The sequence below is a fragment of the Micropterus salmoides genome, unplaced genomic scaffold (genome assembly GCF_014851395.1).
Source record: "Micropterus salmoides isolate LMB-PRFRI ecotype aquatic unplaced genomic scaffold, ASM1485139v1 Ms_hic_scaffold_20, whole genome shotgun sequence".
NCBI classification, from domain to species: domain Eukaryota; kingdom Metazoa; phylum Chordata; class Actinopteri; order Centrarchiformes; family Centrarchidae; genus Micropterus; species Micropterus salmoides.
Window position 1 is genome coordinate 7,548,510 of NW_024041151.1, and position 17,616 is coordinate 7,566,125.

Here is a 17,616-nt window from a genome sequence, read left to right on the forward strand (position 1 = left end):
GATACCAGTTAAGTTACCAGTACAGCTGTAAAAATGCATGTTTTTGCAGGTTTTGCATGGTTCTTTGGCAGCGGATTAAATGCATTCTAGCAGTAAAAGAAAGTCACAGTTTCTAAGACAAATAAAGTAGCTGTAAACAGTTTTACACATCTAAGAGCATATATTTATCATCAATAAAATTAAGAATAAAATGATCATCCGTCCTGAGAACAAAATGCCAGGAGGGGAATAGACTAGACTGAAAAAAAAAAAACAAGTACACACAATGAATAAATAAAACAGGAGATTTATTTTGTATTTTAAGTGTTTAATTCAAATCAAAATGATTAAAAAACAAGCAAATTAATTAATTATAATTACAGCCAAGGAAATTTTTGAAACACTTGTGGATTTGTTTACATATTTGAAAAGGAGTGGGAAGAAGAAAAAAATATAATTAATCTCACCCCATGTCCACAAATCAAAAATGTTCTCAATTTATATATTTATGTAACTCCAAATCCTCTCCCTCTGTAATATGTTTGTACAACACAAACCCAGAGTAATGCAAATGTAAATATCTGCCACATATTTTTTTTCTCTACACAGTGCTATTATTCTTTTATAATTTGCATCTGTTTATTCCATATTTATATATTTTTACATTTATTTATGTCAACTGTATGTTTGCGTACGTGTAGCACCATATCACCATAGCAAATTCCTCCTACATGTAAAATACTACTTTACATTGAAGCTATGTCTGATTCTGTTTCTGATATAAATAATCTACTGCTGTCCAAACTGCTATTTTCTCATGCACTTTGTCATACCCAAAATCGATTCAAAATTTACATAATTTATTAACAAAAAAGAGAAAATAATTAGGATTAGTAACATGAAATAATAAAAACTGCAATAATAACGAAACTGAAATAACGAAATAAAGTGATTAAAATGAGCATCTATCTTTAGTTTAATCGCTCGCAAGTACCTTTCACATTCTTTATGGAAAACAAAACAAAAACTAACATTTATGTAATTTTCTGTTGACAGTGTTTTGTAATATGCCTTGAAGTTGCCTTTGGCTGAGCTAATACGCATGCGCGTTTCGGCCCCGGTCGCTCCGCCATCTTTGTCGGCTGCCCCATTGTTCACTCTGGAGCTAACAGCGGCGCTAAATCTGTTTATACTGCGCAATAAAATAACTTGACGGTGTCACAGGCAGCGGCCCGCGACAGTCGTGGATTTGCTCTCAGGGTTGCGACTTGTTCTCGGCCAGCAAGTTAAACAGAATGGACGATGACCTGCCCAAAACCCTGTAAGTGTGTGTCTGCGTTACCGTTAGCTAACTTGCAATCGTCACGTAGCTAACATTCAGTAGCGGCGTATTTTACAGGGCGCACTCCGTTTTAAAAACGTCCCTTTTTGTCTGTTGTGGAGAGACTGGATCTACGGCTCATTTAAAAATTGTATGTTAACAATTATATGTGGGTTCTGCGTGGGCTTTCGATAAAAACTAAACGCATCGTAATGACGTTAGGTAATGCTAGCTAGCTAATTCCAGAAAAATCTTAAATTAACGCGTCTGTTCGTTTGCGCTGCTCGTCAAGGCAAAACGGTGTTAAAAGTCAAATTATTGTTACAAAAAAACACCGTTTAGTGTATCTTGTGTATGCCGAATTAAATAATGACTTGCATATATTAGCCGCATGTATCAGAACATGCTCTAGACTGCGAGTAAGTCTGACGATGTGCAGGAAAACTGTGCAGTGGCAGCTTTTTTATGGAGTTTGGTCCATAACGTTACTCAGGCGGTTGTATCATTGTTGCACAGGCCTAGGGAGATATTTGTATTCATTGTTTTGTTACCAATAACCTCGTTAAGCGTTAACAAAGGCTATGACTGATGTTGATTTTGGTTATTTTTGTAACGTGGTAAGATTAACTTAATTCTATTTAAGGCCAGCAGCGTCGTAAGGACAAGGTCAGGACTCAGGAGCAGAGATTTCAATAATGTTGTTGTCCCTAGGTGCACTCTGTTGGACTGACGGTCTTCTTGTTAAATGTAGACTACAGAAGCATTTGCTATGAACGGCCTCGAGATGTCTTTATCTTGAGATTTTTGCATTTTTCTTGAACCCTGAAGGTTGACTTGAAATAGTTTTTTTTTAATAACAGCATCAGGTTTTATTATAGGAAGAGTTAAAGACAAAGAACGCGCTGAATTGCAACAGAAGTTGTGTAAAGATGGGTTTAAAATGATTTTATAGACGAATGTTACACAACTCAAAACAACTACAGGAAAGGGAAGCAACTTAGCTCAAATGTAATCAGGCAGATAAAACAATGCTGTTTAGAGGCTAACTTAGGTAAATATATGCAAAACACAACACACTTGGAAAATACTGTAGTCTTACCTTTCCAAACGTAAAGCAAAAAAGGTGATCACCCCTATACCTAGTGATCTAGACAGATAGACTGCACAGGCATGTGTGTAAACAAAAACAATCTTAAAAACTCCCCAGAGCTGCAGATTGAGTGTCTCAGGAACAAGTCACAGATTGAATAAAGTTTATGTCCCAGGCTGGATTTTCATATAACCATAGTAAGAATTGGAGGAAACGCTGGCCTGCTTGATCACCAGTTATGTCATAAATCACTGATTAGTACTTTTTTGTCTGTGTATCTGTATCCAGGTATGTGGGGAATCTGTCCCGGGACGTGACAGAGGCTCTCATCTTGGAGTTGTTTGGCCAGATTGGACCCTGCAAGAGCTGTAAAATGATAGTAGATGTGAGTCCATTTGTCATCTTCTTCTTTTTTTAAAAAACTGTATGTCTTGCCTGAGGAGGAGTTTTCATTACAACATGCCTCTTTGGCAGTAAAATCCAAAGACAGCTGTCGTACAACAGTGTTCCCTTCGAGAATTCATACATAAACACATTGCTTGCTGCTCCTTGAGATCTGATTTAGTTAGTTGCTCATCTCTTCTGACATTCATCCTGTTTATCCAAACTCTTTTTGCAGTGTCCAGTAGTATTGCATCCTCCCATTTTAATGCTGAATTATTACATTATATTTACAAAGACTTGCATAATGATGACATTGACTTAAAGACCAACTGAAATTGTATTTTTGTCCACTACAGCATACTGGATCTGTTCTGTAAATCTGTCTATGTTCTCCTTTTGTGGAAAAAAAATCAGAAACTAAAATTATTTGATGGTATAGCTGGTAAGCTGCTCCAATGCAGCACATTAAACACCATGTTAACATATCTGTATATGTCACTTCAGTCTAGTTTGATGCTACTGTGGTCCTTACTCTTCAGTATCACTAATATGCATAGACTGTATAAAGATATAAAAGAAGTGGACATAGTCACCGTGATGTCAGCCATTGGTTTGTGGACCACCGTTTTTGAAGCTGCGAGTTTTGGCCTTTGCCCTCCTGGAACCGGATGTGACCATATTTGGACGAGAGGGTGGGGTTAGCTAGCTTGGTTAGCAAGGTGCATGTGTAATTCATGTTAACTGTGATAATATCCAGGATATTAGGTTTGGCCAGCTAAAATCAGGCTAAAAACAAAATGTACTTACCAGAAAAATTAACACCTGACTCCGGATATGCTTTTTCAACGGTGCTGGTTAAATTTACACAGTGCCGTGGATATGAATAGCCTCTATCCTCATAGACATGTCACCGCGGTATCGACTTGTCCATCACAAGGTAGCCCTGACTCAAAGCATACCCTGCTTTATCGTCTATTTTACTCTAAATGGGACTATAATTTGTTAAATGAACATCGTGCTGTATTGAAGACTTGAAACTAACGACTGAGACATAAACTCATTAGGAAATTGTTTACTGAGGTAATAAATTTTACCATAGACTCAAATGCAGTCTAACTTCTTTTTGCAACAAGTGCAGACGCCCCTGCTGGCCATTAGAAAGAATGCAGGTTTAAGGCACTTCTGCACTGGTTTCACTTTTCAGACTCGGAGGTTTTCGCTTGCTAACATGTTGTTTTCCCATGACATGTAGGCTACAGTGCAAGTCTGTATACTTAGTCTCGTTCCCTCCTCTGTAACACAGACACTCTGGCAACCTGCCAGGTCCTGTCAATCGCACACAGACAACGACTCGCACCAAAAGGAACATTTCTGATATTTCCCCAGATACATTTTTTCTTTCTTTTATTATAGTAAAAAAAAACTAACAATATTTTAAAAAAATCTTTGACATATGTATCTATGAAAAGGGAGGGCTAAATGTGATTTCAGTTGGACTTTAATATTTGTGTTTCCTGTCCACTGCAGACAGCAGGTCACGATCCGTACTGCTTTGTGGAGTTCTATGAACATAGACATGCCACTGCCACAATTGCAGCCATGAATGGTCGGAAAATACTGGGTAAGGTAAGCTATCATATCTCCTGGGTGAGTCAACTAAGGCAAGGCTGGGGTGGGAAGGGTTGAAATAAAGCAGCTGGGGGAAAAACCCTCTTCTTGTATTTATCTTGTTGAACCTTATCTTACTGACCTGTTCCTGCTCCACTTCACTTAATTTGTTTTATTCCCATCTGAAATGAGCGGGGTGGGAACACTAGGCATTAATCTCTGTAACCTTACTGCTGTGGAGTATCAGAATCCTAAACACATGTCGTCTAAATACTCGCCATGTCAGCTTCTGCTTTTGTTTGCAGTTGTTTCCTGGTTTCTTGCTTTCTCATGGTATTAACACAAATCATTAGATAGTCCAGTAAGTTATTCTCAGGGATTCAAAACATGAAGAGTAATTAGTCATAAATTACTAGATTGTTATGGTGTATTATGTGTTTTTGTGCCTCACAGTGGAAGGTTTAGCAGGCAAAAAGTGAGTAAAAAGTGTTTCTGCCTTTTCATTCCTGTACAAAGAGAAAATAAAAGCACATTCAGTTGAAGGACAAGTTTCAGACTGATGCAGTTTATTAAATATTGACACCATTTATGTGATTTTAATTTAAACCCATGCTTATGTTTTGCACAGGCACTGAGACTATGAATACTTCAATATTTATTTTAGCAATATTGCCATCATCACACACACTCTGATCTGTGCAACATAATAAGTTTTGTGCACTCACCAAACAAGCTGACGTTTTCTGTTTTTGCACTCTGTGGCCTCTTTTTTTTTTAATAATTGAAGAAATTAACTCAATCGTTCATTAGGCTGCAACTACTGACTGTTTTCTAATTAATCCGTCAAGTATTTTCTCATCTAATAGATGTTTGGTCTATAAAATGGCCCAAGTTAACACATTCAAACCCAATAATATTTAGTTTATTTTTAAAAATATGTTTTTATAAAACCGGTTTACATTAGAGAAGCTGGAACCAGTTTTATGAAATATTTTTATTTTTAAGATGACCTAAAATAATGATAGTTGTCAATTAACCTAACTAACATTTGACCAGTTAGGTTATAAAAGCATTTTAAAAAGCCTCAATTAATTAATATGTAGTGTTATATAGTGTGTTCCCACAGAAAAAGAAGCAAATTTCTGCCTCACAAATAACATGAGTAAACACAACCCGTACAATATTCCCCCTTATCTGGTTTACTGCAGACGGTATGAACCCAAAATAAACATGTGATTGGGATTTTATTGCAAAAACCTGCCCAAAATGATGCCAGAATACCTACATGATGATACTGATTTGTTAAACGTATGAATTCATGCTTTGTCAGGTCTGTCCGCAAGATGAAAAGCAAACAATTTTTAAAATGCTTGTTGTCTAAATGGAGTTGGGATCAGAGCAATGCAGTGCTAACTTGTTTCATAGTAAAGTACGACGATAGCTGGAATCAATGACACACCCATTTTTTGAACTTACCCGGAAGTTGTCTTTGATAAATAAATAAATAATATGTAATATGAAGTATCACAGAGCTCTGAGTGCCCACAGATGGCTACAGTAACGACAGTGAAGGTCGTGTCCTCCATAGCTCACTGCTGCAGACAGGTTGCGAAGTGAGAGTGAAGATAAGTCCACTTTTTAAACCCAAAAGCAAAAAGAACATTTTTACATGTGAGTTCCTCCCGACGGTAAACGGCTCCGGATCAGAGCAGAATCCGGTGTAGTTCTGGTTGTTTATTCATCCAGAAGCTCCAGCTCTGCTCACAGTCACTTAGCATCTTCGTCTCGGCGAGCAGCAGCAGCTCCGTCCGTCCTCTCCGCCCCGGTCCTCCCCACACAACACTCTGCAAGCCCCTCACTGAAGTCGAATATTTATGTCGTCCCAATTTGTTTCTTTGCATTGAATTTGTATGTAATCGTGCTAGATGAAAAATTTCCCATCGCTTTCTGTGTGAACACACTAAATATATGTAGTTACACTGTGGCAACAAATACCGAACATTATAAGCTTTAAAGGCAGATTACATTGCAGGCATACCTAATAATAAACTGATATCTTACATTGTGTATTACATAGATGTAAAGTGCTATTTGAGTTTTTAATGTAACTTCATTGTGCTGTGCTGTCTGTTTTTTAATTGAGATTTTTCCTTAAGTGGGTTTGCCATCTTTGTATGAATTGATTTAACATAGCCCTGCCGTGTAATCATGTTAAGTGTGACATTCTTTGATCTACTTTAATTGATGCTCTTCTGTACCCTTGCGTCTTTCCTGCTATGTGTTCTTTTTGCAAAGTTATTTCCACATAGAATCCACATAAGAGCAACTTCAAGAGAAATATATTCAGTTGAAAATATTTTATCCTCAACAGGTATTGAAGGACCATTTGAGGAGTATAACAAGTTCGTAAAAATCACTTGTTTGTAAGTCCCTTGTTATTTGGACCTTACTTCCTACAGTTTTGCTCCAAATTTTTACTAGACTGAGACTGAAATGTTCCTGATTATGAAGGTGAAGTTAATATCCCTTTACTCCACTGTATTTTACTGTTTTATTAATCAATGCAAAGGTATGTAAAATAAGACTATAACAATGGATAAATTAATTTGTAGTGGTGGTTTAAGAAACCGAAGTGTGGCATTCAGAGATCACCTTATTTAAAAAAAAAAAAAAAAAAAAAAGTTCTCAATCACAAAATATAACCTAAGTAAAACTGGTGTGTGTGTGTGTGTGTGTGTGTGTGTGTGTGTGTGTGTGTGTGTGTGAGAGTGACAGAACCTCTAATCAAAGAAAAAGCATCTTCCTCTTTTCTGCAAGCAAACTTAACTTCTCACCTTTTTTTTTTTTTCTTGCTCTCGACATCTGTCTCTCTTGCAGGAGGTCAAGGTCAACTGGGCCACGACGCCAACCAGCCAAAAGAAAGACACAAGCAGTGAGTAGTAAGATCTCAAGGTTACATAGTTTCTTCATGGAAAATGGTTTATTCCTCCAGGTTCAAGGTGGTTCAAGGTAGAAAATGTTCTCTACCTATTGAGTACTCGATATAAAGGAGAATTAAATTGCCTTTTCTCAGTAGGTGGTTTTCCCGCCATCTGTTTTTTGTTTTTTTAGTTAATTTTCAATTTGCGGATACAAAAACAATCAGTGTAAATTCAGGAGGGGAAACAAGTTGAAATATTGCAACAAAAAGAATTTAGGCTTGGGGTTAGGTGGCAACGTTGGTGTGTCGAAAGAAAATACTACACAGTGCAGTAGAGACAGATTAAAAATCATTACATACATTAAGCATGTGACATGAACGTCTGCTGAAGAGACGAAAACATCTAATGTGTTTGAAGCGATGAGGAGAATGTAACGTTCATCACATACGGAAATGCTTTCTACGTTTTCCCCACCTATTTGAGAGGTCTTTTATTTACATCTTCATGTCTTCTGCGGTGGTTTAACTGAAGCATGTTTAAACAGCTTTATGTCGATGAAACTTATAACACTCGAATAACAGTAGCGGATGGAAACGACATTTTGGAGGAAACATGGATAGTGATACAGTATACGAAGTAAGCACAGATACAGTTTAAAAATGATTAAACAATAAAGTGCAATTAATGAGATGTATAATAATAATACCTGAAACAATAAACTTAAGGCAAATGTATACTTCTGTGTCAAATCTATGCTGTAGGTACGCTGTAGCCTGACATGCACCTCCCCAAAAATGTAACTACACGTCACAAGAACTGTGATTGGTCAGCTTGGTAGCATCATATTTTCTCCTTTGCGTTTCCGCCTTGTCCTCCTCCTCCTTCTGCCTGCACTGGTTCAAAAGTCGTACATACCATCTTCTCTGACGCCTTGCCTCGTTTCTGCGTTTTAGTAATTTCTCTAAAAGTAACTGCTGCTCAAGTTCGATCAGCTCCAACTCCAACATGATCTGCTCACTTGTAGTCGCCGTTGTTTGTTGTAGCCTACACCAACAAAAAAGAAGAAGAAACTCAGCACAGTGCAGCCAGAACTATAAATGGGCCTTCATCGCGTTAAAGTATTGTTTGCATGAACTACAAACATGTATGTTGTTGTTTTTTTTAGGTCACTTCCACGTCTTTGTTGGAGATCTAAGTCCTGAGATTACCACAGATGACATAAAAGCTGCTTTTGCTCCATTTGGGAAAATATCGTAAGTGTATTCTCATGAACGTTGTAAGTCTTCTTTCTTAAGGTCAACAAAACCCACGAAAGACACACAAACATGCAATATGTTTGTTTGTCTCCCAATATTTTACCCAATACTTCACCGAGCTGTGGCTTTCAGCCCTAAGCCCATTAGTTCCTACTTAAGACGTTAAAAAAACGTTTGATTTGGTTTCATTACAACATTATTTAGTAAATTATGACACACCTAACCCAAAACCTTTTTATGTATAAAACTTGAGTTGTATTGTACATTAAATTAAAGAGGTATTTGCTTAATAATATCATGCATTTAATAATTAATTTGACTTATTGTGCATTTGTCCACAGGGACTGTCGAGTGGTGAAAGACATGGCCACAGGTAAATCTAAAGGCTATGGCTTTGTCTCCTTCTTCAACAAATGGGTAAGTGTGTCAATAACACCCATGTGTTAGAGGACAGAGAAAACATTAGTAGGTTCTGACTGTTTACTATTTACGAAGTCAGTGTTTATACAGTGAGATGTTTTGTATTTGGTGTCGGTGACTCAGGAGTTTGCACGTTTCCTCTGTATAATCAGGATGCAGAGAATGCCATACAGCAGATGGGAGGACAGTGGTTGGGAGGCAGGCAGATCAGGACCAACTGGGCCACAAGGAAGCCTGCTCCTAAAACTACAAATGAAAGTAAGTGCGCAGTAATTAACTTAAAGGAGACCTATTATACTGCTTTTCTAGTCCTATATTGTAGTTCTGTTTTAGCCAGCTAGCTGGCTGACTGGCTAGCTAGTTTTTGCGGTGAGGGAGAGAGACGAGCAAACCCTGGCAGGACTTTACGGAAACACATAAATTAACTCAACATCAAACTATATCGGTATAAACGGTACTGTCTAATTTTATATCTCTTTTGAAATTATATTGGTATGAAGTACATACCGATATAATTTCAAAAGAGATATAAAATTAGACAAACCACCCAGCCCCACCTCATTATTTGAAGCTTTGGCCATGTTTAACATGAACATCCAACATTGTAGAGAAGTCAAAATATGGAAAAGCACAATAGGTCTCTTTTAAAGATTCATCAGTGGACTGTATCTTTATGAGCATGTACAACTTTAGGGATGACTGTGTCTGTTGGCTGGTCCAGACTAAAGTAGGCTTAACCCAGACTAAAAGAATCTATTGCATAACATTTACTTTATGCATTGCTATGTTGCCATTATGTGCAGACCCTCAGGATGAATTGTAAAACTTTGTTGATCCTCTGACTTCCCATGAAGTGCCATCATAAGGTCAACATTTTCATTTGTGAAATACTTTGTTTTTTTTATGACCAAATACCTGCCAAACTAATTTGTCTTTATTTACGTTGTCTATATTTTGGCATGCTGACTCACTGTCACACTGAATAGATCAGTATGTCACTATTTATACCACTGCTTTTCCTGTTATGACAAGTCAAAATGTGTGATGTGAAAAAGGCAGGCGGTTGTATTATAACAGATTAAGAGAAATATTTTGAGTCAAGACAACAAATTAAATAAACTGTTGCATTGTTTTCTTTTAGCAACCAATTCCAAGCAGCTATCTTTTGACGAGGTGGTCAACCAGTCCAGCCCCAGCAACTGCACCGTCTACTGCGGGGGAGTCACAACAGGTCTCACAGGTGAGTCAGAGTTTGTGTTAAGGATTAAACTGGAGCTTTAAAAGCACTACTTGATCATGGAATATAAAATATTTATTTTGTTTGTAGAGCAAGCCATGAGACAGACCTTCTCACCTTTTGGCCAGATAATGGAAATACGAGTTTTCCCAGACAAGGGCTACTCATTTGTGAGGTAAACTGACTTTCTGATTGACCTGGCAGCCATTTATTAACTGTCATATATGAGTTTCACTTGTATGCAGGATGAGTCGATATTAAACAGTCTGGACTCTTTTCTGTGTGCAGGTTCAACTCCCATGAAGCAGCAGCTCATGCCATTGTTTCTGTCAATGGCACATCCATAGAGGGCTATATTGTTAAGTGTTACTGGGGCAAAGAAACAACAGACATGGTTAGCACCATTCAGCCGGTACAGATGCCACAGGTACGCACCAGCATTATTCCCAAACCCAATACTTTAGTTTGTTTGTTTACATTATCAAATCCCTGGTGCTGGACTGCTACAGTGCTGGACTGTATGATGTTGGTGCAATGTGATACTCTGCCTCCTAAAATATTTTTCTATATGTCAGCAGAATACGGTGAGCTTTGCAGCGCAGCCCTACAGTCAGTGGGGTCAGTGGTACAGCAACACACAGCAGATGGGTCAGTACGTGCCCAACGGATGGCAGGTGCCGAGCTATGGTGTCTACGGTCAGACCTGGGATCAGCAAGGCTACAAGTGAGTACCAGAGACAACCCAGGATTTTAGAACAGTTAGACAGAAGGGCTGCAACCAAGCGGGAAGCTTCCGGTCTACAATATGAAGCAAATGCGCAAGTCCCTGAAGAAAATCCAGCAGGGGGCGACTCTTCTGGTTGCAAAAAGAAGTCCGGCTCCATTAGAAATAATGGGAAAATGACCCTACTTCTCAACTGAATAATTAACCCAGTAAACACTTTCCTGATGAGTTTATGGTCTCAGTCGCTAGTTTCAGGTCTCCTTCAATACAAAATGATGTTCACTTAGTAAATTATGGTCCCATTTATTTTAAAGTAGACCACAAAGCAGAGTATGTTTCAGGGCTGGATTACCTATGATTGCTAAGTCATTATCATAGCGACCTGTCAATCAGGCTAGAGCCGACTCGTACCCTCGACACTGTGTAAATTTAACCAGCGCCATTGAAAAAGCTTATTAGGAGTTGGTTGTTCACTTTCTCTGGTGAGTACATTTTAGTTTTAAGACTGTTGTTCTCTAGACAAAGTTATCCGCCCTGTTAAAATGACAGTTAATGTGAGTTACAGTTGCACCTAGCTAAGCAAGCTAGTTAGCTCCGCACACGGCCGTTAGCTCCGCCATGTCGTCACTTCCATGCACTTCCTGGTTGCAAAAACTTGACATGGCGGCGACCTGTCGAGGCTTCAAACGGCAGTCCACAAACCAACACGTGACGTCACAATGACTACGTCCATTTCTTATATACAGTCTATGGCTGTAACTAAGCGATTATTTTTTTGTATAATTGATTAGTTGTTTGGTATAAAATGGTAAATGTTTTCCAAAGCCCGAGATGACGTCCTGAAAAGTCTTGTTTTGTCCACAACTCAAACATATTGAGATATTGACAGAAATGCAAAATGCAACTATGTTTTAGGTGGTGTGTGAAGATCTTACATAACGAACTGTTATGTTTTTATCACACAAGTCCTCTTACATGAAAGTTGCCATGTTGCGCCACCATGTTTCTACAATAGCCTAAACGGACAAACTTCTCTACAGAGCGTGTTTCGTCACTACGTTGAATATGTACGAATAAGAAGTAGTATTAGTTGTCGTCTGGTTTATTAGAATTAAGAGGAGAAGTGAAATTTGGACAAATAGAAGACAACACGCATTATTTAGCACAAGAGCCGACAGCTCGTCGACCACTGTAGCTTGTCCTCTGCGCTTGGAAAGCGAGGGGTGAGCGTTGAGATACCACTAAAATCTACACACTGAACCTTTAATTTAAAAGTTAACTAATCGATTAATCGTTGTAGAAGCAGTTGTTTCCTTTTCAAAAAGGCCAGTTGCTATCACCACTGCAAAACAAAGTGGGTGCAACAAACGAGGGCCTTTTGTGCTGTAATTAAATTTCCCATAGTAACCATGTTTACATTGTTTCACTAACTTTGAGATACAAGCAATGGCAGGAGGGTCGGCCTTGTTTCATTGCTGAATATATTTTGTTGGTTGCTGCATTTGCATTGTTTCATTTGCAAATAGGGATGCACCAAGTGTCCGGCAACTGAAATTAATCAGCCTAATAAGTCAAAAGACCGAATAACGTTGACATTTTGGCAGTGTGGCAGCAATTTTAAAGTGTCCAAGAAAGATGCTAGAATCGCCGTTTGCAGAAACTGTTCTGCTGAATTGTCTCCTACGACATCCACTCCATCCAACAAACGGTCTGACCCGCTTTGAGTGTTTCTGTCACTCGTTTATGAGAAGGTGATTAAGCTAGCAGCACCTAAATTTGGAGCGCACTCATTTTCAAGCCTGTATGGTAAATCCACTGAAACGGCCCCGAGCGAGCTGACAGGCAGGTTAGCGACTTTATCCTGTCAGTTTCTCTCTTTACAAAGACAAGTGTTGCAGTATGAGAGTCCTACCTGAAGAGAGGCTATGTAGTCTTCATGTTGCACGAGACGAGAACCACATACAACATGTATCATACTGGGTCGGACTTTATGAATTTAGCGCAAGGATACACATGTGACAACGTCCTGTTTCTATACAGGATGGAAATAACATTAATTGTATTATATTCACAGAAAGTACATTGTTTGTGTACATTAAAAGTAAATGGACACATGTAATTTACTTTACCGGACCTTCTTGGGCCTCAGAACCACCCACCATAGTCTCTCCAAATCCTGCGGAAAACACTGAATAAAAAAACACATTCTGACTATTTAATTCATGCAATGGTTTTTTGGTGCATCCCTGTTCGCTATGATGGAGAGAGAGAGAGAGAGAGAGAGTGTGTACAGAAGGTTTGCAGTGGAAATGACTAGCTAGATGTGTTTTAGTGAAAAGGAGACCATAACTGAAACTTTTTTTCAACATGTCTAAAACAATCTTGACTTGTAAGACCCAAACACACAGTGGAGCTTTGAAGCCTACACATTAATGCACAAATATAAATCAGGCTTTACTGTCTCTGTTTACACTTGTCAAATGTCTCATATCTGGATAAACATGTATGTAAATGGCTTTTAAATATAAATAAGTGCATAAAGCCTTTCGTTTTATTTATTTTAAATGTTAACATATTTTAATACACTTAATTATCTGCTGAGTTCTGTGTGTGTGTGTGTGCGCGCGCACGTGTGTAGCATAAAGGAACTTGAAACTTTTGTTTTGTTATTCGACCTTGTGTTGTATAATAAGTAAACAACCTTTTACCTTGAAATCAAAATGCAGTGCAACACTTTCCTTTATGCTTATCCACATATATCTTGCTCCGTTGGCCAGATCACAAATCTGTCTGTAGTCCATATTTGTTTTTCCGGGCTACATGCAAATCAGTGTGCTGATCCCAATCCAGTTCAGAAGTTATTGCTAACTTACGAGGAGCTGTTTTGCTAAAAATGCCAGAGGAATAATTATCGAGGGGCACCATGATGTAACCCACAAGGATTACATTGCAGTTCTGTTACGGTGCCGCCGACTGCAGTGTTCGCTCAATGCTGGGCCAATTGGGGAAAAAATGTTTCCCAAATAGTCACAGAGAGACACAAACATGGGGAATGAAGGTCCGTATAGAAATATACCGAAATGACCCTTTAATTCGACTCCATTTGTCAAACTGTTGTTTCTTTCTGCTGTTACAGTCATTTACATGCTGGTGCTGGATGGACTGGCGTGGGCGCTGTGAGCAACGGGAGCATGGTGGAGGCCGGTCAGGGAGTCAACGGGACGGTGCTAACCAACCAGGCTGGCATGGGCACTGCGGGCTACCACACCCACTGATCACTGGTCACAGTAGTCCTCTCTAAGCCTCTAAAGCCACACGGATGATACTCTGGTGGGGAAAGGAGTGCATTAGATGTGCTCTCTCCCTTACCACACAAAGTTATTCTGTTAGGGAGGCCGGTACGCCATTTTTATCAACCTTACCAGCCCATAAACTCACCCACTGCCCAAACCTGCAAGTGTTAAGAAAACAACCCACTTCAGAACACTTTTAAAAACAGCCACCGCTAATGCACCTTGCATTCCTGGGCCCATTTTATTGTTTGGCGTATTTTTGTAATGCCTGCAGATAACTGGCCAAATGTAAATTATACGACCGTGTCAAGATATTTCTAGCACAGCCACAATTTAGGTTAAAAGGAAATATTGTTCAGCTAAATAAAAATATAGTAAACACCAGGTATTGTTTGTTTTCAGCCACCCAGAGCCAAAGAGCAAGGGCAGAATTTTATACCAATGTTTAACAATCACACAGGGAGAAGAGGCTTCCAACCTTGTCACAGAAAGCGCTCGATAGTCCATAGTAATGTAATATATTGATTAAGGGGTGCGATTTTTAAATTCTTCTCAATTGGAACCTCTTTCTCTGACTGTTGTGGTCGTGTCCACCTGTTACCGAAGTGAAATACGAGTCCGAGCAAGTTCAAGTCATTCTGTGAAACGTTGGAGGGTCTCTGAGTTAGATGTAGGCAGGTTGAGGAATAGTGGACACCACAAAACATGTAAAATTGCAGCGCTCCTTCACTTCATCTCCCGGAACGGACCGAATGGACCGAGAATCCAGTCTGTGGATGAGAAACGTGTGTGTGCGCTTGCGTGTGTGTGTGTGTGTGTGCATGAACTGATGCTTTTACACACACGACAACGTCCAGTTCATCTTCCCCTGAAACAGAAAGGACTGCGCCATCTTTTTTCTTTTTTTTCTTTTTTTTTCTTTGGGCTGTCATTTTCAAGTGTCATTGTCTTTCTTTTTTTTGGGCGGGGAGGGTTTGAGCAAGTTTAAAATGCTGACATTGTATAAAGAGCTTTTTGCCTTTTTGTTTTTCTGTTTCATTTCGGGACTGTCTTATAAAGAAATGTTGCAGTGACACCATCGAATCATGTGACACGTGAGACCTTTTTTTATGTTTGTTTATAAAACATTAAGTGGCTGTCAACTGTCAACTTTATTTTTTAAATTAGATTTTCAATATCTCCAATCAATTGCAGGGATTACTGCCACTCTTATCTTACTTACTTACAGGCAGACAGATATTGCACAACTGCTTAAGGTTATCTTTTCACAAAATTTGAAATACTAAGGTTTTTTTTTTTTTTTTTGCATTCCACTTTCTTTTGTAATTTCCTTTTGGAAGTCTGCTTTATGTAACAGTCTGTTCAATTGTACTGAATCTGTATAAAGACAACATGTTAATTAAGGAAGCCTGCTAGCTTCTGGTTGGGTAATGGCTTCCAGAAACAGCTGTTTGACAGTAGCACCCCTGTCCTGTGCTGGTCCGTGTACAGTAGTGCAACATTTGACTCTTCCAGAGGCTTGGAGGATAAGCAGCGTTGCCATGCAATGCAGAAGTCTTTCGATCGACAAGTAATGCATAATTTAAGTTATTCTGTTGTAAACCTCAGTAACAATTGCTTTTATAGATTAAGAAACAACCTTTCGAGGATCAGATTTTTGCACTGTGGCCACCATCGTTTTTAATATAGTTGGGAAAATCCGTTGTGTTGCCTTATTATCAGTGAGTTACTTTTAATTTAACCAAAAATCATCCAAGAGTAGGCGGTGCCTAAGAATGTTTTCAACCTATGTTTTGGCGAGAGAAGTTCTGTTGATGCTTCAGTAACATGGTTTGAGTTTTTGCTTTGTCCCATTAAAATGCTGATGCTTGAAACAGCTGTTTGAATCGCATCTTGAAAACCAGGTGGAGAGTGCAGCACAGGGAATGGAGGGTTTGACACAACATTGCTTATTGTGGTGACTTTTATTTACAGCGCACTCCTGTAGAAGTCTCATGTGCGTACGTGATCTAAAAGTCACATAGTAGTGAGATCTTATTTTCAGGATTAAGTACAGGCCTAAAACTGCTGGGTATTTTCAGGATTAAATGATGAATTGTTTAGTCTGTGAAATGTCAAAATAAAGTTTACAAAAAAATAGCTCCTCACAATTTCTCCAAGCCCAAATGTTTTGTTTTGTCTGATCAAAGTTTCAAACCCCAAATATGTTCAGTTTACTCAAATATATGACAAGGAAAAGCAGCAAATCTGCATTTTCAGAAGCTTTGGAATGGAATATTTGCTATGGATCAATAACTTCTTCTCTATAGTACAATACGCTGTTTGTCTTGTGCTGTTGGACAAGAAACCACTTTGAATATTAAATTAAATGCCATTGTGTTCATACTTGTATTTAAATGTGCCATTAAAAACATTGAGTATTTAGTTCTCCACCTGAATGTATTTCTGGCTGGAGTGAATTTTTAAAAACCATTTAGACCTTCAAAAAAAACTCCGTCCTTGAATGTTTCTTGAACATGGAGACAAAAGTTACAAGACCGTTATTTTAATTGGACTTAAGTTAGATGTTATGTGATTAACAGCTCTTATTAAGAAAGAATGTCAAAAAACTCACTGGTTTCAACATCTGAAATGTAATGATTTGCTGCTTTTCTCTGTTATATCACTCTAAATTGAATATATTTAGTTTTTTGACTGTTTGTCGGACTCCAGCTGTCATCTTGGACTTGGAGGGACTGTGAACACTGTTTTCTGACAAATAACCTCAAATTAATCAATTCATCAAAAAAAGTCACTAGATTAACAGACAATGAATTACTGACAAAAACTTTTATATAAGGTGACCCCTGCCTTATTAGCTGATCTTGAAGCCCCATCTTCTGAAAAGGCCCTGAGTCAAACATAGTTTAAAGGCGTTTATTCAACTAAATACATCTGTGCTAAAACAAGTTTTTTTTTTTTATATATACACACACAGAGAGAGAGAAATGGGAGAAATTGAATGGTCAATATAGGACCACAGATTTTGCCCCAGGGACCCCAAAGGCGGTTAATCCGAGGTTATAAGCAGTTGTTGACCAGAATAATGATTAAACTAAAAGGAATTAACATCTATGTGTATGAGAGTCTACAGCCATGCTAGCAGCTCTGTGAGGCTTTATTTTGGGGCAGTGGTACTTTAAGATAAATGCTAGTATGCTCTCAATAACAATGCTAACATGCTAATGTAGCACATGCAAGCGTAATGTTTAACCTGTTCACCATCTCAATTTATCATGTAAGCATGCTAACATTTGCTACAGCCAAACTTTATTTACCTGTATGATGTAAATACTAGCAGGAACAATTAAGGTGAATTCATAGATAAAAAAGAACACAAACAG

The 17,616-nt window shown here is 38.4% G+C and overlaps 1 protein-coding gene across 2 annotated transcripts; it reads left to right on the forward strand.

Moving 5' to 3' along the window:
- The first annotated feature begins 1,090 nt into the window (after window positions 1–1,090).
- Window positions 1,091–16,370, forward strand: LOC119914066 (nucleolysin TIA-1-like). Of its 2 annotated transcripts, none has more exons than XM_038733057.1 (12): window positions 1,091–1,300; window positions 2,679–2,775; window positions 4,302–4,400; window positions 7,260–7,314; window positions 8,469–8,556; window positions 8,901–8,976; window positions 9,132–9,237; window positions 10,121–10,219; window positions 10,307–10,391; window positions 10,505–10,643; window positions 10,792–10,940; window positions 14,077–16,370. In XM_038733057.1, exons 1-12 carry the CDS (start codon window positions 1,275–1,277, stop codon window positions 14,213–14,215), a joined length of 1,158 nt encoding a protein of 385 aa, XP_038588985.1. In that variant the 5' UTR covers window positions 1,091–1,274; the 3' UTR covers window positions 14,216–16,370. The 2 variants fall into 2 exon arrangements, with proteins under 2 accessions (XP_038588985.1, XP_038588986.1); XM_038733058.1 differs by having other exon boundaries at window positions 10,795–10,940.
- Window positions 16,371–17,616: the final 1,246 nt, after the last annotated feature.

What these genes read in the sequence shown, in the direction of transcription:
- LOC119914066 (XM_038733057.1), top strand. Translation starts at nt 1,275, where the DNA reads ATGGACGATGACCTGCCCAAAACCCT. An exon ending in GATGACCTGCCCAAAACCCT is followed by an intron (nt 1,301 to 2,678) that starts GTAAGTGTGTGT and finishes ATCTGTATCCAG; the next exon opens with GTATGTGGGGAATCTGTCCC. An exon ending in GTCGGAAAATACTGGGTAAG is followed by an intron (nt 4,401 to 7,259) that starts GTAAGCTATCAT and finishes TCTCTCTTGCAG; the next exon opens with GAGGTCAAGGTCAACTGGGC.